General features: G+C 34.6%; 1 protein-coding gene across 5 annotated transcripts in view; it reads left to right on the forward strand.

Moving 5' to 3' along the window:
- Window positions 1-23123, forward strand: part of Hk (potassium voltage-gated channel subfamily A regulatory beta subunit hyperkinetic) — a 134088-nt gene that overhangs the window by 99116 nt on the left and 11849 nt on the right. For 2 of the 5 annotated variants that reach the window (XM_089237728.1, XM_089237729.1), the window contains exons 5-15: window positions 2897-2934; window positions 3038-3117; window positions 4447-4491; window positions 5063-5107; window positions 6376-6422; window positions 8307-8393; window positions 14838-14923; window positions 15108-15228; window positions 16355-16455; window positions 19288-19417; window positions 22739-22827. In XM_089237728.1, coding sequence (XP_089093854.1) covers window positions 2897-2934; window positions 3038-3117; window positions 4447-4491; window positions 5063-5107; window positions 6376-6422; window positions 8307-8393; window positions 14838-14923; window positions 15108-15228; window positions 16355-16455; window positions 19288-19417; window positions 22739-22827 — 869 coding nt within the window. The remainder of the gene's footprint in view (window positions 1-2896; window positions 2935-3037; window positions 3118-4446; window positions 4492-5062; window positions 5108-6375; window positions 6423-8306; window positions 8394-14837; window positions 14924-15107; window positions 15229-16354; window positions 16456-19287; window positions 19418-22738; window positions 22828-23123) is intronic. The other 3 variants (XM_089237731.1, XM_089237730.1, XM_089237732.1) reach the window with 3 other exon arrangements.

Below are 23123 nucleotides of genomic sequence, written 5' to 3' on the forward strand. Positions count from 1 at the left end.
AGTCGATCGTCATTGCGTGAAATCCAGATGTATCGTGAAAAAAATTTTCGTTCCGGGAGTAAAAAAGCGCATGTCCGCCGAATTACGAATGCTAATTTCGAAACTTTGCCGAATAACGAGTGCTGAATCGCCAAACATCGTGTTGATTCTATCGAAATTTCTCTCCCATTTTGCAGCAATTTCTTTAAGAGTATAAAAAAATTTAAAACGTATAGAAAAGTTTTAGCCCATTTGAAGTGCTGCTGTTCCAGACAGCAAATAGTGCCCTCAGTAAGCAAAAATCATCTTAAATAGACTGGTGCGAAAAGTTTTATGACAGCCGCTTCTTCAAACAAGGTGTCAAAAGCCTGAAACACCAAAAACATAAAACAAAATGATGAAAAGATGTTTGATAACAAGAGACAGTGAAGTGCAGTTGTTTTATTTTGAAAAGGGGTGAGGGGTTAACAAAAATATTCTTGTTCATTTTACTGCTCCAATTTATAAATATCTGCTCTGAATCCTATATTTTGCTGCTCCAAAACTACTCAGAATCCTGAATTTGCTGCTCCAAATCCTGAATTTTGCTGCTCTAAAGCTGCTCCGAAATGGACTTTGTCACTTCCCACCCCTGAGTAAGGGAAGCAACAATGGAAGGCACACATGGGACGTGCAGTGTAGGTGCTGTTGCACGTCTCATGGACTTACGATTGAGTACGGTGTACAAAATCGTTTTTAAAGTAAAAAAAAAAATTGTGGAAAATTGAATCCCATGACCACCTGTAAACTATTACCAAGTTTGATAACTTTTTTTGTCCAGTAGTTTCCTTTTTATGGCTATTTCAAAGTGGAACTTTAATAATAAAGACCCTGTATGTATATATGTATATATATAATTCAAACTGAGTTTTTTCATCATAATAAAGAGTAATCAATGGAACTGAACTTGAACCCAGATCCTAAATAAATAATCAATGAGGGGGGGTGTTTCAAAGTTTGTGTTTTCAAAAGATGTTGAAAAGCTGTTGAAATAAATAAAAAAAAAATTCAACTTATTTTCATAAATTGATTATTATTTTTATGTGCAGTCAGACCTTGGTATAAAGCAAGAGAGATCAACCTTTTGATGAGCGTGAGACACTTGAGTACTTGGGTGATGTTTTAGCTGTTGACAGGCCATATTGAAATTAAATGGTTCTGAGTTTTTCTCTTTACCATAATCAAAATTTTGTATAATAATAATCAGTAGTGCCTCATATCTTAACAGATGGGCCAAAAAAGTCCTGCTTCCATGGCCCCAAGTTAACAGAAGGGCTCTAATCTCATTGAAGATTATTTTCCATTCTGAATTTGTTGTAAAATTCTTGTTTCCCCCCCCCCCCCCAACATTTTTTTTTAATTTTGATATTAGCAATTCCATTCAGTTTTTTTTCCCATGAAAAACTTGTTACAGAAGTAAAGAAAGGAATTTTAAAAAAAAATCTTCCGAATATGTTCACGCCACCAAACTAGTTAGGATGATTCTGATTGTGATCATTGTTTTTCATCAAATACTGCCTTCCCCTTTACATGTTAGATTTTAACTAACAGAGAATTCAGAATTGTTGATCTGTCGCCAGTTAGAATATTCATATTTTTCTTTAACGTTCATCAAAAGTGTCACAGTAATATTTTTAGCTTCAAGGGCCATGTTTGGCCCACAGGTCGAGCATTCATTTTTCAGAATTTTGTAAATGTTTTTTGCATTTTTGATACTCAAAAAATTCATTAAAAACATAAATGTTAGCAAATCTTTATTTTTTTCAAAAATTTTTCAAATTTTCTTTCTTTTTTTGGTGAAGAAGTAATTCATTTCGTTCAAAATTTTTTTAGCCAAGATGATGCAGGATATTTTCATCTTCGCATACAATTGCTTCCAGAATTTTATTTCTAAATTTTATGTAATAAATCACACTTTTTCCTAGAAGCCATCTTAAAAAACCCCTGAAAATTCAACTTTAAGTGCTGCCCGCTGATGAAAACCTGAAAGTTCTTATTCACCTAATTTCTAACTCAAAACTTACACAATCCTTTAAGTCAGGGCATTACTCCCTGAGATCAAAAAATAAATTTCTACATCAAGAAAAATCAACCCACACATTTGTGGCACCAGGATCTGAAAGGGATAAAATCACCCCTGCTGAATGAATAAAAATTACTTCATAAGCCGCTGGGTGACTGAATGATAGAAGGTAGTGCAAATAGAGCACATGCCCAGAGCACAAAAATTATTCAACATATTTACTTTCTCACTTCCCTGAATCCTTAAATGGTCTTTATGAAATTGAAGACTGACTAATCGTAAAATAAGCCAAACCATAGCATATTTAAAAATCTATTGGGAAGTATTTAAAATAATGGTCAGGTACATAACAATCTGTAACAATTTCTCCAGGAATGCTAAGTGGAGTTAAAAAAATTATGTGGGGCCTCTCTTGACATGGTTATGATGTCAGATTGTGTGTGTTCAAGTTCTGTCATCCAGGGCCATCTTGAGAACATCATGGGCCCCTTGGCAAAGAGATTTTCTTGAGACCTCTACCCAGCTAAAAATTTTCTGCCTACCAATTTACATGCTGACTCTCAGAAATTTTAACCAGATTTCCTTTTCCTGAGGTTCCCCATCCCGCATTTGAGGTATTTGGGCTGTGCCTGGGTGTACCCATGCATTGTTATGGCACTGCTGCCATCTCTCTTAAATACTGGAAATGGCAAAAACCTGAATTTTCACGTTATTATGAAATACTGAGAATGGTCTTTTGATATTGGTGTTTTTTCTTTATAGATAACATGTACTTGTGTGCATATAATGTAAATTAACTTTCTCCATATTTAAACATTCAGCTCTGTTTTGATTTTATATTTTGTGCTCTTCCAGGTACATGGGTGACGTTTGGTTCACATATTTCAGAGCAAGTATGTCTTCCTTGATAAATTGAATTGCTTTTTTGTTAGTGATTGATTGACCTGTATATTTCATACATATGATAAATAATTATTTTCTTCCTGTTTGTTGCAGATGGCTGAGGAGATTGTGTCTATAGCATATGAGAATGGCATCAACCTGTTTGATACAGCAGATGTCTATGCTGGTGGGAAGTAAGTACTGTTGAGTAGATTCACATCATATTTGAATAAGATAAAACCTCTTGTATCCAAAAAAAGGGCTGAATTATTTCTCGATGAGTAGATATCTTCGAAGAGCTCTATACAAAAGTGCTAAGATAAGAGACGTCAAAGCTAATAAAGTGCTAAAAATCATAGAAATTTACTTGATTAATTTATACATTTTTTTTATATCAAACAAAATTGGCTCATAATTATATTCATCATTTCTGTGGTCACTGACCATGCGAACAGCTTGATTTTAAAAGGTGACTTCTGACAGTTTTAAAGACTACAGAAGTCCCCTTTTAAAATCAAGAGGTTTGTGCATACACCCTCTCAAACTGCTTGTGTCCTTGAATATGCACATGTAAAAACTATCAAAGTTAATTCTGATATGAGAGGTTTTACTGTATTATTATGCTTCATCCTTTAATTAATGCCATAATCAACAATAGTCAAATCAAGGGCTTGACAAAGTTTAAGCTTCAGGTTTTCATGGGGACTATAAAATCACTATTGACATCAATATTATTTTTTTATAGCTAATTTGAAGTTTAAGGGTTGTACGAAATTTTCTAGTTTTAAGACAGTGCATATTTTTTGACATATAAAGAGGAACATTAAGTCCTGAAAAAGTCAAGGAAAACATACTTTATGACCATTTTTCTTCAGCCACAACCATGCTTGACTCCTAAGGAATTTGGCTGTCACCTAAATTTTTTCTCGATTTGCTAAGTCCTGGTCAAATATATTGAACTTATTTATCTTTTTTTCTTCCATTTCATACTTTATTTTACTGTTAAAATATAGGGATGAGTATCCTCATCAATAAGATTTACTCACCTGGTGTACGAAAATATGTTCAGAAGTGTTGGGAGTTTGATATCCAATCAGTTCTTGTGAGAATCTTTTAGACATAGAGGTTCAACAGAAACAATGACATGACCACAGAACATATTTTTATCACAGAATATTTGCTGTCTCCCCCCCCCCCCCGAACCTAGGGTTAGCTCTCTACTAACCTCTTCATGAGACATAAAAAAACTTATGGAACACCGCCCATTAGGATTCCACAATAAACTGTAGATCCTGTGTGCTGAAAATGACCATGATGCCTGCCATAAACGTGAATCATAATCATAACAGAGTTACAGTTTTTAGGACACTTTTACATGTTTGATGATTGTTGATGCACATATATATATATTTGTTTAAAAAATGTCTTGTATTGAAATGATAATCATTAGTTATTTTGTTTTGAGATAAGTTTTGCTTTTTAAATTATGATTTTGAAAATTATCCATATATTTTTTTTATCAGGGCTGAGGTGTTGTTAGGTAGGATCTTGAAAAAGAAGGAATGGAAGTAAGTGGCTCTGAACTTCACTTAGCCTATATTTTGAAGAGAATGTTATTTTTTATATATATACGTTACTGCTGAAGCCTGAAGTGTGTGCCAATTCGCAAAATGGTAGAGAAGTTTGGCCAAAGCTAATTAGCGAAAATTATTCAGTCTTTGGCCATTCAATTTGTGAAGTGGCTGGAGATCCCTGGCTAATGTTCAATGTGTTGATTTAAAACGGCCCGGTACGCACCACATGTATTATTTTCATCACAAACATATGATACATAGCTATGTGTAATATCTGTATTGGATTAGCTCCATGTGACAAGGCGCAATTCGTGACAAGAAAAAAATATTTGTATAATAATATAGCGTTTATAGTTGACAAATTTTGAAGACAAAAAAATTATTACCGCATCGTCACTGCGATATGATTTGTATCTTGTGTGAATAACTAAGTGTTAACTATGTATATAACTGTTTAAAATATGATAATATACTTCTTTTTTTTTCCTGTAGTCTACCTGAATTCATTTATTTTATCTCATGCTTTGTCTCTTTCTTAAGCATCCACTTTGTTTCGTTATTGCAGGAGGTCGACGTATAACATTGCTACAAAGTTATTTTGGGGAGGAAGGTATGATGTATTTCATTTACTGCAAAATTTATGAATAATACAGTTGTTATTTTAGGACCTCTATGTTCTATACAATCCTCACTTTTATGCCTAACACCAATATCCCTTTCTCTCAGGAACTTACGCCTATTTACATTTAAATGTGGGTGGGGCTCGCTGGTAAGGATTAATACTAAGGGGTGAAGTTTTTAAAAATAAAAATTCTCTCTCTTTTCTCTTGAAGTTCTCAATGCTAAAACTATCTAAGTTCTACAGAATATGGCCTCTAAAATTCATGAATGAACAATATTGAAATAGGCATTTACAGCTGGAAAACTTCAAAAAAGGTATTTTTACAAAAAAAAAAGGCATTTTGCCTGTATTTGCGGATCTATTTACAACGTGTCTGGGGAATAATTAAAATATTTCACCATTATCTATGTCAATCATTGCAATGTGTTTATTCTATGTTTCTGAATAGAAATTACTATTATTATTTATTCAGATATCTTCCTGTTTGAAATCTGAATTTATGGGTTACGTCCAGGCAGTCAATTCTCAAGTACCATAGAAAATTTTTGTTTTTTTCTCAAGGAAACATTAGATAATGCAGTGAAATATCTTAGATGTTTGAAAAGAAAGTTAAATCCCTCTTCCGATATATTGTTATAAGTGGGGGAAACCAATTGAAACAGCAGTTGTTGTTGGTTAGGGATATTTCCAGGGTTATTTTGTTACAGGGAGTTTTTTCTAATAGTCATAAACATGTGGAATCACTTACCCTCGGTTGTTGTAAATTCCTCACAGTAGACACCCCTTCCAGAGAAAATATAATAAATTGGAAAGAAGTATTTGCAAAGAAGGTATTCACATTTAAATAAATTACAACCATATTTTTATGGATAGTTTATTTTAGTTCTTTTTTACTCTCGATTTGAGAGTAACTTTTACTTTCTTGATTTATTGTTTTGGGGTTGATTTATTTAGGCTATATGACAACCATTTTGTGGGCTTTTTTTCCAATATTATTTATATTGATTTTTCATATTTTTTTCTTTTTTTTGGCGTTTTCTTCTTTTTTTCCAGCCACCTTGTTAGGCAATTTGCCTGTTGTGGCCTCTGATTTTATATTTGTATCTGAAAATATTTAATCCATGTATATTTTGGTATTCAAGTGGGCTCAATCAAAATTTACTATAACCAAAAATGGAAAAGAAATTTGATCAAGTGAACTTATTTTAGAAATAGTTTCAAATCCCTTGATTTCCTATATTATCTCTTACATGCAGCAGAGGAGAGTCGGAGAAGGGCCTCTCCAGGAAACTTATAATCGAAGGCAAGTTTGGGTAAATGCTAATTTTTCAGATTTATTTACCCGCAGTTTGTGCCACTGCTTTTGCATCTTGCATGGAAATTCGCCCACTCTGTTTTTTTTCCTAACTCCTGTTTGTCTATCTTTTCCCTTTTTTGTTCCCTTGAGTTAGCATTTCTTTTTGAGATATGAAGAGTGAGTTGTATGAAATGCATCCTAAAATTTTTGATTTTTATTTAACATATTTTTATGTGTGAATAGCTTTTCGTAGTTTTCTTTTTCAAACTTCATTCGAACGATTTTTAGCTTTTTTTCATAAATATGTTATATTTGCAACATGTGTGTTATGTAAAATAAATTTACATTTTTCAAATGTGTGGGGGGGTGGGGGAGAATTATGATTTCTTTCCTCAAAGAACTTTGCTGTTGTTTCTGAGGAAATAAATCTTTCTCTAAAATTTCACTCCCCACTCTAAAAAAAAAAAAAGCATTTGTATGGATTCCTTCATTCTGATTGTGAGCTAAAAACAACCAAAGATGAAATATGGGGGGTGGGGGTCGTAATTAAACTGGCACTATTCAGACCTATGTTACGCCTGTGCTGGTGGATGTATTTCATTGAAACTTGGTATGTAGGTTATATGGACCCCCACACACACACAAAATAATATGCCAAAAACTGTGACGTACATCACAAAACAATCTCTGGAATAATTTTAAGAAGAGAACTCTTTTCTGTGCAGGAAACGTCATTGCAGAAAAATTTACTCCAGAACATTTCAGTCATCTAAGTGCTGGTTGCAGAGCAATGCAAAACATTCTGGTTTGGGGTGTATGGACAATGGGGAAAGAAAAGCTGCAATAAAAATTAGTTTGATTTTTAACTACTGGGTGAAAAAGTAGCACTTTTTTTATTTCTGTTTTCTTTTCCTCATGATCCATATAGCCTACATACCAAGTTTTAATTAAATACATTCACCGTAATAGACGCTACATAAGTCTGAGTAGTGTCAATTTAATTATAACCGCCCTATATGAACAGAGGGTTTTAATCTACTTTGTGTAAAGGAAGAAAACAATCTCGCCAGCCATTACAGGTATTCTCTTCTAATTGGAAAGAAAACAAGACATCAATCTCTCTGCTGTTTGATGTAGCACCTTTAATGTTTTATGCACCACCTGGTAATATAAAAAGCTCACTGAACCAATTTATTAATTTTTATAAGCAACACTACATTCTTGTTTTTCCCCAAAATAAATTTGTTTCAAGGGTGTTTTTTAAATAAAGTAGAAATGCAAGGCCTTCCACAAATATTACTTGTTATCAATTCAGTTGAATTTCAATAACGAAAGTTCAAATGACCAAGAAATATATTCAATATACATATAATTTTATGTTACCTGTACAATTTTTATAAAATCCACTTCAACAGGACTAAATACTGTATATATTTGTCTTTAACTACTCTCGACTTTAGTTATTTTATTCATGTCATTGAATTTTCACTTTTTTTTTTCATGAAAGTCAGCAAAAATTCATTTTCTTTAGATTGTAATGATTTAATAATTTTATCATTTATTCACTCATAATCTGTCTAGAAATATCTGCTTGTGATTTTGTTTTATCAGTAAAAAGCATGTGCTGCATATACTTTCCTGTGCATACATTGTATTTTCAAGTGATTTTTTTTTTCTAAAATTAAATTATGCATGGAAAAATATCTAAATATTTTTTTCTAAATACTGCTGACAAAAGAAAATTGAAAAGATAAGCTTGTTTCATGCGATTCCCAAAATGTTGAAATGAATTATTTTCCTAATCAATTCCACTCATGCTATACTTTTTCAATTATCTGTGAGTGTGTTGTCATAAATATTTCAATATAATGTATCATAATATTTCTATAGGCCTTCAAGCATCTTTAGAGAGGCTACAGCTCAATTATGTTGATATAGTTTTTGTAAATAAAGCTGACCCCATGTGTCCAATGGAAGGTGAGATTTATGATTAATTTTTTTTTACTTCCGTTAATTTTTTTGTTCGCATATAAGTTTTCAATGTTTGTGCATATCAAAGTATTGCCCGGGTAAAACATTCCCAATGACCATATCGTGTGAAAGTGTGCACCACACATTTGATTGAGATATTTTTTCTCTGCTCTTCAAAAAAATTGTGTGTTTATTTTCTGAGTCCAAGGAATTAGGCAATTATGCTTATTAATCCTGTTGTACACACGGAATGTTGCGTCATTCAAAAAAAAATGATTCTGGAGTGGAAATCAGGTTCACCGTCAGTGAGCACGAAGTTCTCCAAGGAGCAATTTGCGTCTTCTCTTATGGTGACGCTATTTTTTACATTTTTATCTTTGTTTGCTTGCAATAATGGCAGCATATGTAATAACGCTTTTCAAAAAATTTCTCGTTAAACTTCCAGTGTTGGTCCACCAAATGTTTTTAAATAATGTCTCTTTACGTGACATTACTGATTTTTAATCATTGTTTCAAATGAGGAGCATTTAATCAGGACACCCTGTACTTGTCCACATCCTATTCTTTTTTTTAATTGATATTTTCAGAATTTACTGCATTTATGCAATAGATTTATTTTGATTGTCTTGAATTTGAATGAAATGTAAATTAATGGTTGGTTTGAACAACCCATGTTTCTTTTATGAGTTGAATGGTGTCACTATCCCGGGTGCAACTAGGGTGACAGATTTGTGAATTCTCATTGACAAGCGGCTTAGGTTTTCTGAACATTGTTCAGTGGTGGTAAAAAAATCAAATGCAGACCTGCCAACTCTCCAGATTTGGTCCAGCAATACCGGCTTTTTTAAACGTTTACAGGGTTTCTGGATTTTAATTTTATATTGCCGGGTTTGATGAGAAAAAATGAAATGATTTTTCATTGATTTTGGAATTGTCCCTTCCATTAATTATAGAATTTTCTCTTTCATTAATTTGAAATTATCTCTTTAATTAATTTGAAATTATCTCTTTCCTTAATTTTGGAATTCTCGCTCTCATTAATTTTGGAATTATCTCTTTCCTTAATTCTCGAATTCTCGCTCTTATTAATTTTGGAATTGTTGAATTTTCATTAATTTTGGAATTGTTGAATTTTCATTAATTTTGGAATTGTTGAATTTTCATCAATTTTGGAATTGTTGAATTTTCATTAATTTTGGAATTAACTTTCATTAATGCTGAAGTTATCACTCATTAATTTTGAAATTATCTCTTTCTTCATTCTGGAATTATCTTTCATTAATTTTATTATTATATCTTTCATTAATTTTGTTATTATATCTTTCATTAATTTTGTTATTATATCTTTCATTAATTTTGTTATTATATCTTTCATTAATTTTGTTATTATATCTTTCATTAATTTTATTATTATATCTTTCATTAATTCTAGAATATTTTCTTTCATTAATTCTAGAATATTTTCTTTCATTAATTCTGGAATCGCCTTTCATTAATTCTGGAATCACCTTTCATTAATACTGAAATTATCTCTCTAATTAATACTGAAATTATCTCTCTAATTAATACTGAAATTATCTCTCTCATTAATACTGAAATTATCTCTCTCATTAATACTGAAATTATATCTCTCATTAATTTTGGAATTATCTCACCGATGCTGAAATTATGAAATTATTTCTTTCGTTTATTGTTTTGAACGCCTATTTAGGCCATAAGAAAATAACGGGATTGTGTGTGTTTTAACCTAGTCATGCGATCTTCCGATGAATGATGTTGGGGGACACCATTCTCAGCATTGCCAAGGTGGAAAGAAAATTCCAGAATTTTCTTTCATTAATTCTGGATTCGTTTCATTAATGCTGAAATTATTTCTTTTATAATTGCTGGAATTATTTATTTCATTGATTCTGAAATTATATCTCATTAATTCTGGAATTATAGCTATCGCTTTCATTATAATTATGATTAGGGTGACCATATGTCCCGTATTTCCCGGGACAGTACCGGTATTTTCTGTTTTTCTGGCCGTCCCGACTTTTTGGCAAACGCGTCCCGGTTTTTTCCGTATTTTACAAGAAGCCTACTTGAATTTTTTTTTCTTTATTAAAGTCAAAGATTGAAATTATTTTTCAACTCATAAATTATATTATGATAATTACAACTATAAATAAGAATATTAATCTCCCATTGTCTTGGTGAACGGTTTTTTTATCGTGGAATTCATTTTAATCCACTACAATTTGCAGTAATGTTTCATTTCCCGCCATTGTGATTTTGTGATTTTTCTGTAATTTCATCAATATTTAGCAACTTTGTTCGGTTTTGGCTAGGCTGACCATATTTCTTCGAGAGAAATACGGGACATCGGGATTCCAAATACGGGAAAATACGGGACATCGCCAATTATCGCCAAAAACGACGCCAAAACCAAACAAAGTTGCCAAATATTGTTGAGATTACGGAAAATCACAATGGCGGGAAATGATGCATTACCACAAGTAGCAGTGGATTAAAATGTATTCCACGAAAAAAAAAACGTTCACCATGGCAAATGTGGGAGATTAATATTCTCATATATAGTAGTAATTATCATAAAATAATTTCTGAGTTGAAAAATAATGTCAATCTTTGACTTCAATAGAGAATAAAAATTCAAGTAGGCTTAGTGTAAAATACGGGAAAAACCGGGACACTTTTGCCAAAAAGTCGGGACGGCCAAAAAAACAGAAAATACCGGGACTGTCCCGGGAAATACGGGACGTATGGTCACCCTAGTTTTGGCATCATTTTTGGCAATAATTGGAGATGTCCCGTATTTTCCTTTGTTTGAAATACCAATTTCCTGTATTTCTCTCGAGAAAATATGGTCAGTTCACTTATATAATCTGGATGGTCGTCTGCTTCTATCAAGGTCGTTTCTTTGCATCTCCTTATGTACCTAAAAAATAACTGAACTGTGAAATGCAACATTCAGTTCAGTTCTTTACCCTTAATCCATAAGGAACTAGACTGAATGAGGTTGTCTGCTTTTTTTCTTAAATGTGATTCACCTTATAAATTGTTATTATTTGTTGTGTAAGATGGCAGCAGCAGTAGTAGAATAGAAAAGAGAAAAACACTTTTCGTGTGTCGTCTGCTTCCACCAAAGCTATTTGTTTTAGACGTCTCCTTATGTACCAGAAAAATAACTGAACCGTGTATTAGAATATTCAGTTCAGTTCTTGGGCTTCTACCATAAAGAACCTGATTGAATGATGTATTCTGCTTTTCTTAAAAATTAAGCTTCACCTTATAAATAGTTACTATTTTTAAGACAAGATGGCAGCAGCAGTAGTAAAATAAAAAAGGGAAACTTTTCGCCTGTGGTTTGTTTCTACCAGAGCTATTTGTTTTGTTTTGTCCTTATGTACCGAAAAAATCGGGGAACAGTAAATTTGAACATCCAAATAGATACTTTTAAAGGGGGCCATAACAGGTGGTTTGGAGGGCTGCAGAGGGCTGAGAAGAAAAATTAATGTGTGAAGAAATAAAAGCTTTTATATATATTAGAGTGACTATACATTACAAGGCCGTCTTAGGGAATGGACCCACCCGGGCCTCACCTCCTACATTTTGCAGCAGGTTCGCTAGGATGGGGTTTTTCGCAGGCCCCCCGGCTACATTTTTCACAGACCCACTCAACTATATTAATACAGTGTGAAAAATTCCGCCAGTTGGCGGGGTTTTCCTAGGAATAGGTTTGTTGCGCAGCGAGAACCGAATTAGACTTTTTCGTGCCGACAGAAGCACGTTACATAATCACGCTACGCGTTTGTGTTTTCTTAGCGAGGCGCATCAGATCAGGGCGGCTATATTATAGTATATGGCTTTGGCATCAGCTACTCTGTCGTCTGCATGCTCTGGTTTGAAGGGAAGGAAAAAAACACACACAAGAGTGAAGAGAATATCGGCAAAACCGCGGCGCACGACGCATTTGACTCCTCCAGAAGCAGTCGGCTAATCACGCCCGACGTAAAGCGCTGTCGTCAGGCGTATTGCGCTCTGTAGGAAAACAGTCATGCTGCTTTTTTTACTGGCGAGTGGACGGCGTATCGCGCTGGACGAATCACGTTGCGCGCGGCACAGGAAACCTGCTCCTAGGAAAGCCCGGCTTTAGTTGTTGTAGCGCGTCTTTTCAAACAGCCATTTTGTCGTAGGTGTTTGTCAAAATCAGTTCAATATGTATAAAGGATATCTTGCTTCTAGATGAGGATCGAAGACTCTGGGTAAGACAGGGGAGCCACGAGAACATTGCTGTGATCTGCATGCGTAAATTTTTATTCCTCCTCCATGAAATCTTAAGAGATTCGAGGAAATTATTTGATTTTCAGAGAAAATGTTGCTTCTACTAAATGTCGCATCCATGCACCTTAGGGGCCGTTCAAGTATTACATAAGAAAATTTTTAGCCAGTTTTGACCCCCTCCCCCTTGTCAGCAAAATTACATCATCAGCTCTGCCCCTCTGAATCTTAACTCATATTTTCATGAAGGGTGGTTGATGACGTAAGCATTATCCACACACCCCCTCCCCCCTTGTCGTCAAATGTCAGCGATGGGGGGAGCGTAAACCCCCCCCCCCCCATCGATGATGACGTAATACTTGAACGGCCCCTTATAAAATTACGCTCATATTTTACGTTTAATTCTTTATTTTTACATTTACTCCACGGATTATACACAGGAAGTTGTTGCATAACTGCCAAGTCTTTCCGGGAGTCTCCCGAATTTCGACTGTGATGGTAAAAAAATCTCTAATTTTAGAGAAAATTATTCCCAAAGAATTTACTTGAAAGAGAAAGACATGCTTTCAGTTTTAATCCTCCGAAATGTCACAAGTGTAGTGTAAATTGTCACCACTGCGTAAAATAACAAAAAAAGTACAGTCAAATCCAGTTATAACGAACTCCAAGAGACCGGAGGAATCACTTCGTTAAAACGAAATTTCGTTATAAAGGAATTCTAGGTTACCTAGCATTGTCCCTATGTAAAATTATTTGGGGGATTGGAAAAGTGTTCGTTAAAACGAGATTTTTGCTATAACGGGATTCGATTGTATTTCATTTTCAGGGGGAAAGAGAAAATTCGCTAAACAGCCAGTGTCAATTGGGCCTTGTAACATCCGAAATTGGCGAGATGACTTGTATTTGCTTTGACCATATTTCCAGTTACGTCTGTATGGCCCATTTAGATCCGACGGCAATTGTTTTGTTGGAGTGATTTGATTGGAAAGTAGTAATGACAGGTAATTTAACTTACTGGTTGGTAATGATTGGCGACTTGGTGCGATGTCTTTGCATGATGTCACGCTTTTGCAAAAGGAGAAAATTGTTTTTTAAAAGATTTTAGAATTGTATTGATTTTTATACACAGAGTTTGGATCTGCGTAAAAACCTCCCCAATTCTAATTCCCCAAAGTTGAAAGCTGTGTTGTAGTATGCTTGCAGGATTTTTGCAGGGAATTTTGGAATTTTTGCAAGAAATTGCAGGATTTTTGTGCAGAAATTACAGGACTTTTGCTTTTTCAAGGTTTTCAGGTCTGCAAATAGCATGCTCAGTTTTATTTTCAAAAAGGTGTCTTCGTGTTCTCCTAAAGTCATTCTTCCTTTTTTCCAAGACTTATTTCATCCTGGACTGGAGTATGCTGTAAGGTTTTGTAGATCATACCTACGGAGGGACATCGATTTGGTTGAAGGGGGTGCAGAGAAGAGCTATACGTGTCCTCGTTGGCAGATGCTGCTTGAGTTATGAAGAGAGACTTCATTTTTTTAATATGTTTACATTGGATGACCGCAGCTGTCGAGGAGATATGATCGAAGTGTTAAAAATTTTCAATGGTGTGGATAGGATAGACCATCATTCATTAATTCGTTGTCAATCAACTGCTTTTACAAGGGGACACCAGAATCGTTTGATAAGGAACAACTCTAGGTTATGGTGTCACAGAGAATTTTTCTCTAATAGGGTTGTTAATAAATGCAATAGCTTACCCCCAGAGGTAGTAAATTCTAACACATTAGACGCGTTTAAAAAGAAATACGATAAACATGCTGGGGTAAATCGAAAAGATATCCATACTTAGAATAAGACAACCGTAAATACATTTTATTGGCATTGTATAATATTTTATCATGTGTTTATATTATTTGTAATTGCATTTTTAATTGGGTTGCTGTATTTTAGTAATATATGACATCTGTACTTGTTATGGGCATCTTTTTCTCAGACACCTTGTTGGGCATTTTGCCTGTTGTGGTCTTGTATTTGTATTTAATACTGAAATCATTTATCCCTGATACCTATTCTTGAGTTCTCTTGATGCAAAAAAAAATCATTAAAAAAAATAGTTTGACATCTCAATAATTACTAAATTTTTGATGAGCTGTTCTTCTAACCTTCATTTTTTGTAGAGGTTGTTCGTGCCTTTACCCACTGTATCAACCAAGGAATGGCTATGTACTGGGGAACTTCTCGATGGACAGCCATGGAAATAATGGTACAATTTAATAAATTCAACCATCAAATGATTTATATACTGTTTAGTTAAACTCTGAGCATTTTGCCATGTTAACTGTGTAATATCAAATGAAATTTAAAGCGTCTTGCATTATTTTTTGTATTTACATATCATGTGTATACACAGAGTATACTCATCCATAATTTGATTTTTTTTATTTTAGGAAGCGTACACAGTGGCTCGCCAATTTAACCTTATTCCGCCCCTTGTAGAACAGACAGAATACCACATGTTTCAAAGGGAAAAGGTAGAAATCCATCTACCTGAACTCTATCACAAAATAGGTATGCAATTTTTTTTTTACTTTCTTACAATCAAATGTAGTACTATTGAAGAGCATGGCAACAAATATTCAGTTCTCGACACTTTGCTTATTTATGCAATATTGTTGTCCTACATCCCTATGCAAAAGGATGCAGTTGATTTGCACATAGATATTTTGTAACATTGAACAAGAAATCAGAGACCATGGGAAGTCAACAATAATGGAGGAGAGTTTGTTCTATTCAACTATGGTATAGGGAAAGAAACTGAATTTAAAACAGTCGATAGGGGCAAAAATAGGTTTTAATTCATTGGAGTTGTCAAGTCTATTGGAGGCATGCGAAGGCTTAGTCAGAATACAGGATGTATTAAAATTTAGATGACCATGGGTAACCTTATGGTCAGCATGGCTAATCAAGAGATAAGTTGGTGAGTAACGAGTGGGTAGAGATTAAGTTTGAGTTTAAGATCGGAAATGGAACTAAAAGAGGACCAGCATTTGTGAAAAAAAAGAGTGGATTTATTTTGGATAGATTCAAGTTTGTCGATATTACTAGAGGTGTGAAGGGTCCCAGACCTCCCTTGTATATGAAAGAATAGGAGAAATATAAGTTTGGTAGGAGGAACCAGATGTCACGAGTAGAATGTTTGATTTTGTGGTGAAGGAAGGAAAGTTTATTGTGGCATTTTTCTGGCACTAAAACACAACTGCTGTTGGAAATTTTTGATTTTTTTTTCATTCAAATGCATGTGCGACACTGGTGCCAGTTTATTGAAGCCATAAAGTTTTGATTTCGCTCATAGTCTGACATATACTTTTTTTAATATGCTTTGGTAGAAAATAATATCACCAATATTGTTGTCTGCATGAAACATTCATTAAGAAAATAACTTGTGCATTGTCGCTGTGAGAAGGTCATTTAAATTCAACAGGAAAGTAGAAATATTTTATATTATTTAAATGTGTATTACAGTTGTATTTTTCATCGTAAATGATGTATTTTTTGCTTATGTGCAAAAAATGTAATTTTGAATTGCATTTCATGTTTCAATTAACACGATTGCTTTCACTCATTTGTATGAAAAAAGTAAATTTTTTAATTGATTAGCAATTTCTTTTCCCTGTAGTATGTTTTTGAATTTTAGGAATAGGAACAATGACATGGTCACCTCAGGCCTTCGGAATGTATGGTGGAAAATTTGACGAAGGGGTCCATCTTCTGTCAAGAGGGTCTGTAAAGGTCAGGGTTGGTATTGAAGGAGACTTTTTGCACCATTTTCTTTAAAGTGAAGCTTTGCTTTAGCTTAGTAGCATTGCACTGATCTCTTGACGATTTCTGAAATTATTTTATTTGTCTTTTTTACTGTTTTGCTGCGCATTTTGTTTGAGTGCTTCCGCAATGCGATTTAGCTTTAAAGAAAAAACTTCCCAATATCCCCGAATGACTAATACTCATATGAATGTTCCTTCTAAGACACAACCCCCTGAAAATATTTCTGTGTAAATGGAATCAGATTATACATCATTGGCATGCATTGGGGCATCTCACTATGTTGTAAATGCCATGCTGAGAAACAACAGGTCTGCACATATGAAAAAAAAATAGAGGGAACATGACTTGTGTATATACAGTCAACACTCAATATAATGGCTCCCTTCATCCCATCAAAAACTTACATTATATTGTGAGGGTTGTTATATCGAAAGTAAAACATTATGATAGTTGTTCTGTGAAAACGTTTGGGACTTATTCTTGTTGTTATGGAATGGTCGCTATAACGTGAGGTCGTTATAACGAGCATCGCTATATATAAATAACTTGCAAAAGCTCTTCATAATTAGTTTAGGTCAAGGGTGCACAACCTTCGTCCCATGTGCCAGATGTAGCCTACCAAGAGTTCCCATTCAGCCCGTGAAAGGTGTTCCACTGGAAAAGTATCAATACACACAACACAATAAATACCTGCACTGACCTTTATGAAAATACAAGGAATTGGGATTCTTATGAGATATTACTAATTATTTCTAAAAATTGTCAGATGCAAGTATAGTTGCCAAGTGCACCCAAACAGCTGTCAAATGCAAGTTAAGTTGCAAATTATACTCAAATAATACCCAGAAAAAGTAAAGTTGCAAATTGTAACCAAAAACTATTAAATTGAAGTAAAGTTGTCAATTACAGCCAAAAAAAATTTCAAATGCAAGTAAAGTTGTAAATTACACCCCAAAATGATCAGAATCAAGTAAAGGTGCCATTTTCAGCCAAAAGATTTTCAACGGTAAGTGTAGTAGCTAACTATCGCTCAAAATTCTGAAAAATTGCCAATGGCAGGAAATAGTGGTTTGTGAGATTTACTTAAACAAAAATCATTACAAAGAAATATACCTTTTACTAATGCCTCTACTCCAATGCCGTTCGCCACATCGCTTGGAATAAGGAAGGTAGGGTAGTGTCTTCTGTGTGTATGTTACTGGAAAAGCCAAAATTGCAATTCGGCCGAAGTATGGCCGATTCGCAAAATGGCAGAAAGTTTTGTGAATTACAAAGTCTGATGAGAATTAAAAACTCTTACAAAGTCAATTCAAAGTCTGATTTTTAGTAAGGATTCTGGATTTGACCAGCCAATTCCCAAAGTAGCCAGAGATCCCTCGCCAAAGTTTGAAAAAAAATGTGAAATTTGAGAGAAAACTATAAAAATAATTATATATGACCATCGTTTTTTTGCCATATTTTTGGAGAAAAAGTTATTACCGCATCGTGACTGCAGTTTGATGGGTTGCCATAACTACCCTAGTAGCACACAGATATAGAACAGCATAGAAATTTTGATACCATTCAGTGTCATTACTGATATCGTTAGACGTAGAAATGGCGTACATTTGTTTACGTAGTTTGACATAGAGATATTTGGATTATTTCAAGAGACACTAATCATCGTACAAAATATTCTCCTTCTAAACGAAATGTTGTAAAAATTAGAGTAAAACTATTTTAGAGAAAAAAACGATATTTTGGCATCCATTAAGTGAATACATTTTTACTCTATCGTTCGATATCGGACAAGTAAAAATTTCCGACCTCTTTCCCGATGTATCGGTACGATATCCTTACAATATCGTTGTGCTACTGGGGTAACCTGGACACAAAAATATACGCCAACCTGACGATGATCCAGAATCGTGTCTTTTTTTTATCTGACTTTGGCCATTGAACTCTGGCCACTTTGCAAACTGTCTGGCCAAAGCCTGAAATTCAGACATTGGCCAATTCATGATCTGGCTGATTTCGGGCTTTGGCAGTAACACATACATGTCAACTTGGAACCAAGGCTCTCCGTAGTGGCAGTGTTCATTGCCGGAAGATTACATTTTATTATGGAAATCCATAGAAACTATAGAAATTCAGTAGCAGTTGGCAATTATGCTCCAGTGGTGTATATGATTTTTTGCCTGGTTTGCAAGAGGACCTGGTTTGATTGCCAGCAGAGACCAGGTGACTTTTCTTTCCTTGTTCACCTCGGCATAATATCCAAAAAAGGTCTATTTCCTTGATGTATTTGACTGAGAAAAAGTGTCTCAAAAATCACCATATTTAGCCAAAGAAAACAGACTACTTTTTGGTGACAATAAAGTCCATAAAAACATGTTATTAATATTGAAATGAACCCAAAACATATTAGTAAATTATTTATTTGTGAGTTCATAATTGTTTGTTATCATTCATAGCTGTTTAGGGTCCCGTTTGGTATATATATATATCGAAATTTGGCAATGATCGATTGTAATATGTTCTTACGATCATACGTAAGAACCCTTGCTGTAAATCATTAATTATGGGAGTATTAGAGTGTCATTCATATGTAAAATTTAGGTTAAAGTGGTTTTGTTGTTTCTGGATGGAGGGAAATATAATCAATCTAATTAGGGAAAATTCCATTTCAAGGGGAAAAAAAAATTATTGCTAGAGACGATGGTTCAGGTCTCACAATGTTTCTTTTGAGAAGATTTTAGGTATTCATTCTTTTGGCATTGAATTTTTCTGATTCTGATTCTCCCTTTATTTCCTCAATTCAAATAGAACTTCACAATGCTCCATGAAAAGAGTAGCTGTGCAGAGGAAGGTCGCAGTCCACGACACCATACTAAACTCCAGGAACTTTCATCTCTAGCCGAGAAGACGGGATGCACAGCAACACAACTTACAATAGGTAAGATCTTGGCTTCTGTTTTTAATTTTTTTTTTTTCCATGACTAGATAGCTTTGTATGCATGCGAAGAGTTTTCATGTAGATAGACATATCTACTCTGTAATATACAATCACAAACTGAAAAAGTGACACATTTTTCTAGCCGTTTTTATGCAACTGAAATCTGTCACATTTTTGTGAGACAGAAATTGGGGACGATTACATAGGATGGTAATTGGTTACGATTTTGGGTTAAGTTTTCATTCAACTTTTGAATATATTGGGAACTTTTCAACCTGTTTTGAGGATCAAGTTATATGAATGTACTAAAACCATATACAGTAAAACCTCATTAAGTCATCACCCTGATAAATCGTCACTCTGGTTAAGTCGTCATTTTTCTTCAGACCCTTCCAGCTCTCATAGACCACAATGTTATTAAAACCTTGTTCACTCGTTGCTAATTTCGGTTAAGTCGTCACTATGAAAAAGTTTGAGAAAGAAGAACAGACTATTTTTATGGCTCCCATTAAAAAAAGAGTTTGTTAACAGCATTGCCATATGCTTAAAAGTCACCATATACCCAAACGGAACAGTTTAAGTAACGAAAGTTACGCTGGGGAAGTTCATTTGCCGACTAAGGTTTTTGGAACGTTGGGGACTGTTCAAGCTAAAGATCTCATTTCTGCCTGTGATCTACTGGAGGAACCGCAAGACACCCAGGCTCTCTCGCAAGAAGCAATGAAAGCACTCCCCCTTCCCCCGGGGGGGGGGGGCAGGGCATCTCCGGCAAAACCAAAATTTATTGATATATCAAAGATTACATATAGTGCAAGGAAATCAAAAATTATGTAAATCAAAGCATCAAATTACTCAAGTTAAAGTCAAAGTGCAATGGGCACGGATAATAAATAATCATAGAAAGCATGGACTCTACTAATTTAGGGCTTGAAATTTTAACAAAATATCTTTGTTGAAAAAAATTAGACATTCTTTCCCAAGTTGAGGTCTTCTGTTTACTTTTCCCTGCCCAGGGCCCCTCCACCAAATCAAAAGTGTTCAAGATTACTTTTGTAGTTGCATCATGAACTACTGATAAAGAATTCAAACACTAAAATTAAATTTGATGTATATGTAAAATTAATGTGCAATAGAGAGTTCTGTCATGAAAAAAAGCTACTTATTCAAACAGTTGCTCTGTCAGTCTATAAATTAAAAATTACTAGTATAAATCAAAGTGTACAATACATTTCACCACTATAATTTAAGTAATAAGAGATAAAATAGATTAATAAATTGCTATTATTTTTTCTTTCGCAATCTTTAAATTTTATTAATATATTGTTATTTGGATTCATACTTTAATAAATGTCATATTACTTCAAATTTATACGATTTTCATAACATCGCACATTAAAACTGGCGGAACGTCGCTTAAGCCATCATAATTTTTCAATAACTTGAGGTAACGACTTATCGAGATTTTACTGTATATATTTATACATAGTATATATATACTAGTATGTATGCTCCCATACATATTTATACATAGTATATGTATAAATATGTTACTGCCAACGCCAGCAGGTGGTCATTTTGTGAATTGACTGGCCCAGTTGATCTGGCCAATGTCCAAATTTTGGACTTTCCCCAGGCATTGGCCGTCCCCTATATATGGATCACTTAGGTATCAATATTCAGATTCCTTTGATCATTTGGGTTTCCATACCTAACCATAATAGTAAATTATGACTAATTATGAATGCCATAATTATAAACCAAAAAATACGCCAAAGTAGTGAGACTCTCCCCCCCCCCCCCAAATCATAGGGATCAATATTTAGAGGATGGCCAAAGCCCGGGAAAAGCTTGAATGTATGTATGTGTATGGATCACCACTGTTCCCACCATACAGTGTCCAGGTACCCAGGGCGGGGACTTTGATGGATACCTTCAATGACGCCTCCTGTATTGTAGATAAAACACTGTTAACTCTCTCCCTTCCATGTGCAACTACATGAATTAAACATTATTTGCATGTAATGCACCAACCATGTATTCATAGGATGTGCACTAAATCCCCCCTCCCCCATGTAGGTACCCTTGGTATCTATTGGTACAATTGTAATGTTCATGGCTCTCATATGGAAGTCCGACAAGGATTCAGCTGAAGGACCCCGGATGAGTTCCATTAGAATCCATGTGAGGGTGTCCACCTTGGTGGGGGTAACACAGCATGGGGGTCCTGATTTAATTCGTTGGTTTAGTCCTTGAAAATAAGATTTTTTCATGGTGTCACCCTGGGGGGGAGGGAGAGTTAACAGGTTTCTGGAAGTCTGGGGTGAATCTGATTGCTTCTTGTGTGCTGCTTTAACAACATAAATTTGCAATAGAAAGAGCTCCACTATAAATTTCAGTCTAGGATCCCATAAAATATCTGCCCCTTGGGACCTGGTTCCCTTTTACCCAAGATGTGGTGTGTAGCCCTGGATTTTATTTGTTGATAAAATAAATATAAATGAAGTTTGTTTTTATCCTCGTTACGGGGGAAAGTAAGATTGCTCCAGGTTAGAAGTCCCCATAGGGGAAATTGACTGGTTTCATTTCAGAGGTCCTTGATGAATCTCATTGTTTTTGTTGCGTTAACATTGTAAAGTTAGCAATAGCAGGAGCCTGAGATAAATCCCAGTCTGGGGCCTCCACTAAAAGTCTGTGCATTGGGTCTCGGATTCTTGGTTTGGGGGGGGGGGCTTGAATTTCATTAATTGGAAAAATGAATACAAATGAAAATTTATCGTGCCCTTCACAGAGAGGAAGTCTAACAGAGCTCCGGGTTGGAGGTCCCGATATGGAAGTTGACAGGTTCTCATTGCGGAGGGTCCTTCATGAATCTCATTGGTTTGTTTGTTTTTATTGCTTCAGCATTATAAAATTTGTCATTAAGCTGGTGCTCCCACATGTCACTTTCCATAGCAGTGTGATGAAGTGGAATGAAATAAATAAGATATGATGAAAGAAAAAGGGGGATTGACCACGGAATGCGGCAGGGGTTTTGCCCCCCCCCCCCCCCGCAGTTTTGGATATAATTACATAAGATATAACTTTCACAAAATAAACCTAAAAATCGATCAATCAAATAAAAACCAGAAGTATAAGTCTCATTGTAAGTTTCAGGCAAAATCGAATCTCAGACTTTCATTGCCTATTATAATCATGTTACAGGTAATTTGAATTGATTATAATGTGTTATTTTTATTCATAGCATATTAGCGCATGTGTTTGTAATGTCATTTGATATCATGCAAAATGATATTATAGCATAGATTTCTTTTCCTTTCACAGCGTGGTGCCTAAGAAATGAGAATATTCATTGCGTGTTAGTTGGAGCATCCACACCTGAGCAGCTCTATGAGCACTTACAAGCACTTCAGGTGATCCTTATATATTTTCCACCAGTGGGCTCAATGACATGAATGCTAGATTTGGCGCTATTTCATGAAGGTGATATTTCACCTAAATCAGAGCTTTGTCTTTTCTGGAAATTTCTAAAATCTAATGATATTTCATTGAAAATTACTAAATATGAAAGTAACAAAAGTAAAAGTGTAATTTTTTTTTTTTTTTTGCACATCAAGAATAAGTTTTAAAGGGTATTTATTATTTGTTTCTTTAACACAGTGTTTCCTAACCTTTTTCACACACAGACAAGTTGTGGATCCAGAGCCAG

The sequence above is a fragment of the Pholcus phalangioides genome, unplaced genomic scaffold (genome assembly GCF_987345545.1).
Source record: "Pholcus phalangioides strain wild (caught in Gottingen) unplaced genomic scaffold, Ppha-v1.0 ptg000010l_1, whole genome shotgun sequence".
Classification (NCBI taxonomy): Eukaryota; Metazoa; Arthropoda; class Arachnida; order Araneae; family Pholcidae; genus Pholcus; species Pholcus phalangioides.